A 12,157-nucleotide genomic window follows, 5' to 3' on the forward strand; every position below is an offset into this window, starting at 1 on the left:
CGTCCTCCATATAAGACATAAGCCTCCTTCATCTAAGACATATGTGAACAAAGTTGCGATACAGTTTATTTGCCAAACAAACCTCTTCTTGGAGCTTTGGGGTCTCAAGGGGATTGGAACTGCATGAGGTTGAGTAATTAACAACTAATTATTAAATTACTTTATTTGCATCCTTCTAAGTAGAAAAAAAAAACACAAAGACAAATCCCTATTTTTCTTGACTGTCAGATTCTTCTTAAAAGTTTCAGCTTGTTAGACTTTAGGGCACATCAATGTTTTTTTGGTTAGTGCATCTCACTTGCACCTGTTATTTAATTTGCACTTTCTACAACACCAAGTATATTGATACACCAAGATATATTGTTGTGCATTGCGAGATTAGTAAAAACATGGCATAATCACAAACTAATTATATAATTATATTAACAATGATAAAGAATTTTGTGGTTTACCGATAAAACCAATGCTGCGTCCCAAAACGAAGATTCCATTGAGAGTGCCGATATCAACAAATTCATCTGCTTCATCTCTGCAACCCATAAACAGTTTTCACAAACATACACTAATACAATTTACCCTCACAATAAATAAAATGAGCTCTACACAGACCAGGTATTTATATTTCAGACAGTTAAGACCATATCTTGGAATCAACTTTACATACAGTACCACCCATGCATATTTCTACCTATTTTTTACCAATAGGAGTAAAATAAAAAACCTGAAAAATCAGAAAAGTGAAAAATCATAAAAAGTATTCAGTCTTTGTCGTGAAGCTCTAAATTGAGCTCAGGTACATTCTGTTTCCACTTTTCATTCTTGAGATGTTTCAGCAGCTTAATTTGAGTTCACCTGTGGTAAATTCAGTTTATTGGACATGATTTGAAAAGACATACACCTGTCTATATATAACGTCCCAGGGTTGACAGTGCATGTCAAAGAACAAACCAAGCATGAAGTCAAAGGCATTAGACCTCTGAGACATGATTGTCTCAAGGCACAAGGCTGGGGAAGGTTACAGATTATATTTTTGCTGCTCTGAAAGTTCCAATGAGCACAGCGGCCTCCATTAGACTCTTTGTCAGGTAGGTGATCAATAACCCGAAGGTCACTCTGTCTAAGCTCCAGCGTTCTTCTGTGGAAAGAGGAGAACCTTACAGAAGGACAATTTGTGCACCAATCTACCAATCAGGCCTGTATAGTAGAGTGGCCAGAAAAAAAAACTACTCCCCACCTGGAATTTGCCAAAGGGCATCTTCACCTTGAGTGGCCCAGCCAGAGCCCAGACCTAAATCATATTGACCATCTCTGGTCGCTTCCCATCCAACCTGATAGAGCTTGAGAGGTACTGCGAAGAGGAATGGGCAAACATTCCCAAAGATAGGTGTGCCAAACTTGTGGCTTCATTTTCAAAAAGACTTGAGGCTGTAATTGCTGCCAAAGGTGCATCACTAAAGTATTGAGCAAAGGCTGTGAATACTGCTGTACATGCGATTTTTCAGGTTTTTTATTTTTAATAAAATTGCAACAATTACAAAAAAAAATATTCACACTGACATTATGGGATATTGTGTGTAGAATTGTGAGGAAATAAATGAGTTTAATCCATTTTGGAATAAGGCTGTAACATAAAAAATGTGGAAAAAGTAAAGCGTTATCAATATTTTCTGGATGCACTGTAAATAAAAAAGAAAAAAAAGGAGAAAAAAACAAGGGTGTCGTTGACTATTTTTGGTCATAAAAAATAACAATTTATGCAATTCACATTATAATCACTGAAACTGTTTACACTGCAAAACAAATGAATTTCTCATATTGTATACACATAATGCACACTGCCCAAAATTCTGGCTTCTTATCTAGAAGTTTGTATATAGAATCTTATTATTTTTCCTAACAAATTGGCTCCAGTTAATTTTTAAATCTAGTCCAAATATTTGGGTGAACCTAATAGAAATTCCAATAAAAAAAAAATGCAACTATGGCAACAAAAACTTTCACTAGAAACACATAATAGTCAGACTTAACACTTAATAATCAAGTAATATAATATAGCTAGGATAGCATCACTGGAGTCATGACAAAAACTTGTATTTCCTGTGTCCATAATACAGAAAATGTAAAATATTTTCATCGGCCAGAAAATTTGAAATATGGACTGCATTACCATTTTATTATTAGTGTCTTGTTACATTCACCCACACTGTTTAAACAACAATCTTTCACTCTTACCGTGTAAAACCTCCACATGTTCTTAAGAGGTCGACAAAAGCCACACCAATAAAACCATCAATGTTTAAAATAAGGTTGGGCTTCTGAAAAGAAAAGAAAAATTTATGTAAACATTATAGAAAGTAAAGATCACCCAACAAAACTTGTTAAAATAACTTAAGCAGTAACATTACTTTTGAGGTGGTGATCTTCTCGACTTCAAGAGCATAATCCAGTAACTGTGTTGAAGGGAAATGCTGCTTCACAAAGTCCTTCAGGATCTGCACCCGCATATCAGGGTTATTGATCTGTTACAAAGAAAAAGAATATGTAAATATGAGTGAAGGCCTGTCCACAGAAATAATAATAATGATACATCTAATAATAAAAATATTTGCATGCACACCAGCGATCAATAACGGTGTGTTTATTTAAAGTTTATTCTAAGTAATTACAATGGATGTATATGATCCACTTCTTCTTTTGCATTTCACAGAGGCACAAACAGAAAAAAATGCTTTTGGTTAGAGGAGAACCTTTAAAGGTTGGAAGCTAATTCAATTCACCTACAGTATACCGCATGTCTTTGGACTGTGGGGGAAACTGGAGCACCTGGAGGAAACCCAAGCCAACATAGGGAGAGCATGCAAACTCCACACAGAAATGCCAACTGCCCAAGTTGTGGTGATCGTGTTTCCCACTGCACCACAGTGACACCAAATATATAAAATCTAAAGTAGTGTAATGCAGTGTATTTTGCATGCATTCGTTTGTATACTTACTGATTTTACTCTATGGCCAATGCCCATAATCAGTACACCATCTTTCTTCATTTTGTTGACAAACTCCATGGGCAGCAAGCCGCTGTCAAATGCTTTACTAAACTGTTTAGCAGCTGCATCCAGAGCACCACCAAAACGGTCTCCCTGCAGATAGGAATACATCCAATACCAATCAATAACAATTAATAACATCCATTTATTTTTGGTTTCTTAATACTAATTAACTGTAACATGATCCAGTTTACCCATTTAATGTTAGCTTGCATGTCAAGGTTAACATGAGTGTACTAAACTCTTGGTCACACAGAACTGTAGCTCAACTTTATAAATTTATGAAGCAGTAGTCTTGCATGTAGAGCAACTGATCTTACGATTGTCAGAAGTCCAGAGGTCAAACTGGACACCAGATCTTTACCAGCACGAGCACACACAATGGTGTTATGTGCACCAGATACAGCTGGCCCATGATCTGCAGTCACCATCAAACACATCTCGATGAACTGACATGCGTAACGTGGTAACCTGCCCAAAATACACAAGTACAAACACACGTTAACAAGCTGAGTGTACTTTATGAAAGGAACACAAATGAAGATGGAAAAACTCATTCAATGCATTTAAAAACAAATATTCATATTTAAACAACTTTTTAAGAGTTCAGAATATTTTCTATTATTGTTTATGAAATAAAAAAATACATTAATTCTATAAATTATATATGCATACATATATACATAAAGGGACTAAGCCGAAAAGAAAATGAATGAACATATATACATACACAGACGCAGTGGTGTGGAAAAAAAGTGTTTGCCTTCTTATTGATTTCTTATTTTGTTCGCATGCTTGTCCAACTTGAATGCTTCAGATCGTCAAACAAAAAGAAAAAGTCAAAGAAAATGTTTGTGTGAAAAAGTGTTTGCCCCTATACCTAATAACTGGTTAGTCCATCCCTTAGCAGCAACAACTGCAAACAAGCATTTTTGGTAACTTCTAATGAGTCTGACACAGCACTGTGGATTTTCGCTCATCTTTGCAGAATTGTTGTAATTCAGACACATTGGAGGGTTTGGGCATGAACCCTCCAATCTCATGCCACAGCATCCCAATTTGATTCAGGTCAGGACTTTGACTAGGCCACTCCAAAATCTTCATTTTTAATTTTTTTTTTCAGCCATTCAGAAGTGGACTTGCTGGTTGTCTTTGGATCATTGTCCTGCTGCAAAACCCAAGTTCCCATCAGCTTGAGGTCACTAAGGCCCCATTTACACTGTCAGGTCTTGATGCCCATTTCCGATTTGTTGCCTATATCTGATTTTTTTTTTGTCTGTCCGTTTACACATTCTTTTTAATTGTGACTCATATCCAATTCATGTGTTTACACTTGCTGATGCCGCGCATGCATAAAGGCGGGTTCTAGCACCTGTGCCACACTAGCCAGTAGCCACGATGGAAGAAGTTTTCTTGTTTTTAGCTCTGCGAAATATGTGAAGTGTAGTATAAGCAGTGAATGGTTTAGTTCAGATTTACCCCCACGCAGTTTATGTAATGGTATGGCCCTGATGTGTGTGTGTGTGTGTGTGGTTAGAAAATGTAGCCTTTGCCTGTGTGTGCACTGTTGTTGGAGGAAATAAAGTTGTTCTATGTGTAGCTCGCAGTGCGTGTATTAATAGCGGCAAAAAGCAAAAGTTACAACACGAAGTTCGCCCAACTTTAAAATGATTTTGAGGCAGACGAGGTGGGAAAGGGCCGTCATCGCAGCTTGCGCTTATGGTTTATATGCTTTATGATGTCCACCACCATTCAGAGGGATTTGTGGGTACGAGAGAGATCTCAGGTCTGGTGGGAGCCAAATGTGTCTTCATGTTTTCTCGGTTATTGTTGTTTACCGCGTTGGTCTCTCTATACATGCTCTTCCATCCACGTCATTAAACCGCGGAGAAGCTCCACATTGTCGCAAGTTTAATGATGTACAGAACGGTATGCCTCAATAAATCCGATCTGCCTGTTTACATGACAGTCGCTTTGTTATATATCCGATCTACAGTATATCTGATTTATTTCCACATATAAAACAGATCCGATCTGTGTCACGTATGAACAAAAAATTGGAATCGGGTCACATTTAACTGGCAGTGTAAACGGGGCCTAACAGATGATTGAACATTCTCGTTCAGCATATTTTCTCATTCAGCCATTTATCTTAGCAAGTCTTTAAGGACCTAAAGAAGCAAAACAGCACCAGACCATCACAATATCTACACCACAATTTTCTCTTGGTATGATGTTCTTTTTCAGAAATGTAATGTTACTTTTATGCAAAATAATTGGAACCACGCCTTGCAAAACAATTCAACTTTTGTCACAAGTCTTGTGGGTCATTAAGATATTTTCTGTATTATCTGAGATTAGCTTTTATGTTCTTTTTCTCAACAGTAGTTTTACTCTTGGAACTCTTTTGTGGCCTCTTGGGTGGGATGGTTCAACACTGTTCCATGTTTTTGCCATTTGTTTACTGCAATCCCAAAGAGTTACAAAAGGCATTATAACCTTTTCCACACTGGTAGATCTCAATTATTATTATTATTATTATTATTATTTTATTTTATTATTTTTTTGATTGGATCTCTTCATGATGTCTAACAAACTAAAATGTTACAAACATGTAAAATAACTAAGATATCAGAAAAGTGGGCAAACATTTATAAATATTAGTGTACCAGGTTTTTTTTATACATAAAATAACTAAGCTCAAAACCTGTTTACAACATAAATAATAATAAAAAATGTCATTCTGTTCATTTCACAAAATTTAAATTAATAGAAATTAAGTTTAAAGCATCAACCGGCTATTGTAACTATTTAATGTTATGATGATGATGATGATGATGATGATGTGCAGCACCAGTGTTGTAAATTGTACAGTCAAGCAAATATGTTGGCTCGTAAAGTTTTTATGTCTACAGGGAGTGGTGTAAAGTAACTAATTACAAATACTCAAACTACTGTAATTAAGTAGTTTTTCTTAGAAATTGTAGTTTACTAAGTAATTTTTAAAAATGTGTACTTTTACTTTCTCTTGAGTACATTTTTAGTGCTGTATCAGTACTTTTTTTAAAATATATATATTTTTATTGAACATTTTTAGTGCAAAAACATGTCAGAAAATTACATTAAGTAGAAAGATAGTATCTGTCATACATGTAATTCGAGTTCTGACCCCCCACATGAAAGTATCGGTACTTTTACTCCACTTTCCTTGCAGTCACTATTTTTTATCTTTTGTCTATGGGGATTAGAAAAGTACCTCAAGACATGGGCGCTTCATAATTGCAGCATTAAAAGTGTACAAGAAGACGTCCAAAATCTTTACACACATTGACCCAGAGACTGTTGAGATGCATGTCACTGATGACAAGATGACGGATGTTTACTGTATGATATCCAAAATGGCCTTAAACACCCAGCAGGCACAAGACGTCAACATGATGTCTGATTGACGTTGTACCCTAACGTGATGTAGACGTTGCAGTTTGTTTGGAAATGAAAATCGTGTTGGCATCAGAACTCAATGTCAGGCCAACATCAATGTCCAATGTTCAACCTAAAATCAATAAAATATTATTGTCCAATGATGTTACAGCTTAGCGATGTGTGGATGTAAAAAATAATGATGTCTATCAGATGTTAGATTTTGGTTGCCATACCCGATGAATAAATGTCAGCATCTGACGTCAATATGATGTTGGTTTAAAATGTTGACTCGACGTTGTACCTTTGGTCACTTTCCCACACAAACTTAAATCAACGAAATATTAACAGAATTTGTCATCATCACTGGACATCAAAATAACGTTGTCCTTAGACGCTGGCTAGACATTGAATTTTGATCACCTGACATCACAACCCAAATCTAACCTAATATTATCTTCTTATGATGTTGTGTGCCTGTTGGGCAATAAGTTGATGCACTACAGAATGTTACGTTTACACACACATGCACAGATAACATGTAAATGCATCAGCTTTTAACACCGTAATACTAACCAATTACATGTACTTTTGAAAGGTCTACTTTTTACTCATACTTAGAGTAATATTTACAAAAGATACTTTTACTCTACTTGCACAACATTTTTAGGCAAGTAATGGTAATTTTACTTGAGTATGATTTTTCAGTATGCTTTCCACCACTGTCTACAGGTTATGTAAAATAGCTGTATTTAGAGCTTCTTGTACAACCCCAAATCTGAAATAGTTGGAACAGTATAAAAAATGCAAAAAAAAAATAAAATTTTTTTTTGATTTCCAAGTTTACTTTGACTTGTATTTTATTGCAGACAATATGAACACAAAATATTTTATGTTTGCCAACTTCATTTAATTTGTAAATATACATCCTTTCCAGTCATTTAGACCTGCAACACATTCCCAAAAAAGTTGGGACAGGAGCAATTTAGGGCTAGTAATCAGGTAAAAATCATGTGATTTGAAACTGGTTATGTCAACAGGTAATTGTAATTATGATTTGTACAAAAGCAGCATCCAAAGTCTAGTCCTTTAGGAGGAAAGATGGGCAGAGGATTGACAGTTTGCCAATAAACACATAGGGAAATTACTGAAATGTTTAAAAACAACATTCCTCAAAGTAAAATAAGACATTAGGATATTTCACCTACAATAGTACATAACATAATCAAAGGATTCAAGGAATTTGGAACAATTTCAGTGCATAAAGGACAAGGGCTGAACAACTGTGATCTCCAATCCTTCAGGTGGCACTGCATCAAGAATTGATATTCATCTATCACCACATGGGCTCAGGACAACTTTGGCAAACCTATGTCAAGTACCACAATACGTAGTTACATCCACAAATGCCAGTTAAAACTGTACAGTGCCAAAGGGAAGCCCTATGTAAACAGAGTTCAGAAGTGCATTTGGGATGGAAAATTACACAGTGGAAATGTGTACTGTGGTCAATCAACATTTGGAAGCTATTTGGACAGAAATGTGTGGGGGGGGTATAGTCTCTATACATTTTTTATGAAGTAATATAAACACAACAAGTGTCTTTAAAAAATGTTTTTGAATGGCATGATGTTAAACTAGAATCCAAATGTTTGTTTTTTTTTTTAAAAACTTTTTAACAAACGCTTCTGTATGTCATTTGTTCTGTGTACTGACGACAACTTAACTTTTGTGCACCTCAAATCATGTCATGGAGATTTTGTGTTCAGATTAGTCTAAGTTTGTTTCTTTTATATCAGAATTTACACAACTATTTTGTTTGATTTTAATGCATCCCAAAAAAGCCAAAACATCTCATTACCTTTTTTTTTTTTTTTTTTTTAAATCCTTCACGAACCCGTTTGCATTTAAACTTCCTGGTTCACAATAAGTAATTCAAAACTCATAAAGTAATTCAGTTCCTTTGCTTTTTTAAAGCTACTGCAACATCATTTCCTTTGGAAGCTACCATTTTGGTGTGATGTCAGAGGGAAGAAACATATGAACAGTTGTTTGCCAATTATAGGCTGTTGTGCTCTCATTTTATTAATGAGAATTGTTTTTTTTTTATTGATCAAGCAGATGTCCCAGAAAGGTGGGTGGGGATAAACCTACTTTAGGTGGGCAGGGAGAACCAGCACATTAGCATTTACAGGCACTGGTAAAACCAGCTAAAATTCCTTCTCACCTAAAAAATTACATTTTCAACAAGGTATAATAAATTATTTGATGTGTAATTTTGAACTGAAACTTCACAGACACATTCTGGAGACAAACAAGGCTTATTTTACATCTTATAATAAGGGAAAAATAGAAGCCCTTTGAGTGATCCCACACTAAGGGATAATTAATAGCGATCCTGGTATTTGAAGCATTGAAATAAATGTTTTTATGCTGTGTTTAATATGTATATTTACGATGGTATTGTATGTTTTTGTATTTTGTTTTGTTTTTGGATATAGACTTAAAGGTCTAAAGGTAACTGACAAATTTTGATGTTGGCTTGAGAAAGCCGAGGACAAAGTCGAGGACAACAAAAATAAGGATCCAAGTGCAGTTTAATAAGATTAATCCTATATGCAGGCAAGGGTCAATACAGGAGCAAAACAGGAACATACAGATCATCTAAATTGTAGTCATTAAACAGGCGTAAGGTAATGGCGGCAAAAAAAGCATACAAGAAAAAGACAAGACTTGGGTCAAAGACACAGGAGGCAAAAAAAAAATAGAACTAGAAACACTCGATAAAACAAACAGCAAAAGCAATCAAAGACTTTGGCTGCGTGTGTCATCAGCTGTGATCACCAACTGGTGCGTGTGAACACTGTGATGGTATTTGTAGTCCATAAAGGTGACATATATAGCTCACCAGCGATCTGCCAAGACTAGATCGCTGGTGATTGTGACAGTTCTAAAAACGGATTCCAGATGCTCCCAAAACAGTCCAAGAGGGAGGTGGTTTGAAGGTGGAACAGGGGGAAGGTTAGAGTGTGGAGGGCCTGGAATGTGGAGCTGCGGAGGGCCTAAAGTGTGGTGCTGCGGTGGGCATAGAGCATGGAGCTGCGAAGGGCCTGGAGCATGGAGCTGCTGAGGGCCTGGAGCGTGAAGCTGCTGAGGACCTGGAGCATGGAGTTGCAGATGATCTGGAGCACAGAGCTGCAGAGGACCTGGAGACTGGAACTGCAAATTACTTGGAGCATGGAGATGTGGAGGGCCTGGAGCCAAGAGCTGTAGATGATCTAGGGACTGGAGCTGCAGAGGGCCTTGAGCGTTGAGCTGTAGAGGGCATGGAATACAGAGCTGCTGATGGCCTTGATTGTGTAGCTGTGGAGGACCTGGAGACTGGAACTGCAAATGACCTGGAGCATAGAGCTGTTGAGGGCCTGGAGCCAAGAGCGGCAGAGGATCTAGAGACTGGAGCTTTAGAGGGCCTGGAGGATAGAGCTGCAGATAAATAGAAGCCTGGAGCTAATGAGGACCTGGCACATGGAGCTGTGAAAGATCTGGAGACTTTAGTTCAGCAGGCACTGACATGTCAGACAACCCGCGTAAATGAGGAGGTTCTGGTTTGGAAAGCACTGGCAGTTCAAACAACCCCTGTGGTGCAGGAGAATCTAGATAAGAAGGAACTGGTGGTTAAGACCACCCCAGTAAGTCAGTAGACTTAGAATCAGGTGGCATTGACAATTCCTCCGGCTCTGGAGGCACTTGGGTTTCACCTGGTCATAGCAGCACTGGGAAATCACATGGCTCTGGCAGCAATGGGAAGTCACATGGCTCTGGCAGCACTAGGAAGTTACACAGCTCTAGCAGGCATTCATGGAACTCAGGTGGCAGCTCTGGTCTTTTGTGGGACTTAGGTGGCAGCTTTGGCTTTTCACAGGATTCAGGCAATGTCTCTGGCCTTTCGTGAGACTCAGGTGGTGGCTCCGGCCTTTTGTGGGACTCAGGCAGTGACTCTGGCCTTTTGTGGGACTCAGGTGGTGACTCTGCCAGAGCTGCCAGATCCTCCAGAACTGCCAGTGACGAAGAAGCTGGCAGTTCTGACAGTGACGGAGAATCTGGCAGCTCTGGAGGATCTGGTAGCTCTGGCTGTGAGCTTGGCTGTCGGGCAGAAGAACAATGTACAATTAATCTCATCTCATCATTGTAACTGTGAGGTGAGGCAAAAAAATGTAATGTTTCCTCCACCGCAACAGCAACTGTGATAGCAAAGCCCAACAATAAAAGTGCCAAATACACAAACTGAAAAATAGTTCAGTGTATCCAACAAAAATTGTCCATGTTGGTCCAATGAATATTAAAGGCGAATAATTTTACTCTGCTGAACCCATAATGGTTAAGTTTTTCTGTCACATGTCGGAGTATGTGAACAGGTTTGAACACACAGTCCACCTGTGGCATTCACACAGACATAGACAGTTACACTTCCTCTTTTCTGGAATACATCAACACCACCACTGACAGTAGTAATCTTGCCCGATGCAGTAAAAGCCCTCTGTGAATGACACTAAGTATATCAGAGCTGCGGTGATTGTAACCTATCGTATTCTCAACTTACTGTGGTAGAATCGCTGTTCCTAAGTGTTGATGCATTATCCCAAGAGTTCCAGCAGGAGGCCTCCCAGTACTTCCCCAAATGTCTGAGGAAGAATTAAAAGCATGTTAAAGAACTGGTCCAGAGCTTGAAGAAGTAATTGAAAATGGCAAGAAACCTCACGGGAAAGTAGAGTCTGCAGAGGTAGCTTTATGGCTAAGAGAGTGGGACCGCTTTAAGTTCAAGAATGGAATCTTGTTTAGAAAGAGACAGGACCCAAGAGGCATGCTGTATCAGTTGGCCTTACCAAAAAAGCTCAGAGGAAATGTATTAAAAAATCTGCACAATGACATGGGGCATCTCGTAATTGAAAGGACCTTGGACCTGGCTAGAGCCCACTTTTACTGGCCAAAAAAGGCAAAAACTGTGGAAGAGAAAGTAAAGACCTGTGAGCGAGGTGTAAAACGAAAGACTCCTCCTGAGCAAGCTGCACCCCTGGTGAACATCACAACCATCAGACCCTTTGAACTAGTCTGCATAGGCTACTTGTCACTGGAGCCTGTTTGAAGCAACACTAAAGACATCTTTGTCATTACTAATCATTTCACCAAGTATGCTGTTGCAGTGCTCACCAAAAACTAGAAAGCTTAAACTGTGGCCAAATTCTTGTGGCACAACTTTTTTTTTATCTTTTACAGGTTTCCTGAAAGAATTCTCAGTGATCAGGGGGCCGACTTTGAGTCAAGATTAATCAAAGAACTGTGTAGCATAGCTGGAATACAAAAAGTAAGACCTGCACCTTACCATCCTAGAGGTAAGCCTGTAGAACATTTCAGCAGAACATTGCTCCAAATGTTCCCTACATTTGGGACCCTAGGGACCCTAGAGGATAAAGAAAAAGACCTGTTGGAAAGACTTTGTGAAACCATTAGTCCAGGCATACAATTGCACTTGTAATGACACGACAGGTTTCTTACCTTTTGAGCTGATGTTCAGGAGACATCCTTGGCTACCAGTAGACATAGCCTTTGGTTTACCTGCTGCAGAGTCATCCCCATCTCATTTCATTTATGTGATAAATCTGAAAGATCGCTTGGAGGAAAGCTATAGGACAGCT

The 12,157-nt window shown here is 38.2% G+C and overlaps 1 protein-coding gene across 10 annotated transcripts in view; it reads right to left on the reverse strand.

Annotated features, from left to right (window-relative positions):
* aclyb (ATP citrate lyase b) overlaps nt 1–12,157 on the reverse strand; it is a 157,850-nt gene that overhangs the window by 54,656 nt on the left and 91,037 nt on the right. For 8 of the 10 annotated variants that reach the window (XM_073918302.1, XM_073918301.1, XM_073918300.1 and 5 more), the window contains 5 exons: nt 3,365–3,515; nt 2,994–3,137; nt 2,406–2,519; nt 2,233–2,315; nt 453–529 (listed from right to left, as the gene is read on the reverse strand). The exons of 1 other annotated variant lie outside the window; for it this stretch is intronic. In XM_073918302.1, coding sequence (XP_073774403.1) covers nt 453–529; nt 2,233–2,315; nt 2,406–2,519; nt 2,994–3,137; nt 3,365–3,515 — 569 coding nt within the window. Of the gene's footprint in view, nt 1–452; nt 722–1,529; nt 2,316–2,405; nt 2,520–2,993; nt 3,138–3,364; nt 3,516–12,157 lie in introns of all 10 variants that reach the window. One more of the 10 variants, XR_012387883.1, reaches the window with a different exon arrangement.

This window comes from Danio rerio, chromosome 12 (genome assembly GCF_049306965.1).
Source record: "Danio rerio strain Tuebingen ecotype United States chromosome 12, GRCz12tu, whole genome shotgun sequence".
NCBI lineage: Eukaryota > Metazoa > Chordata > Actinopteri > Cypriniformes > Danionidae > Danio > Danio rerio.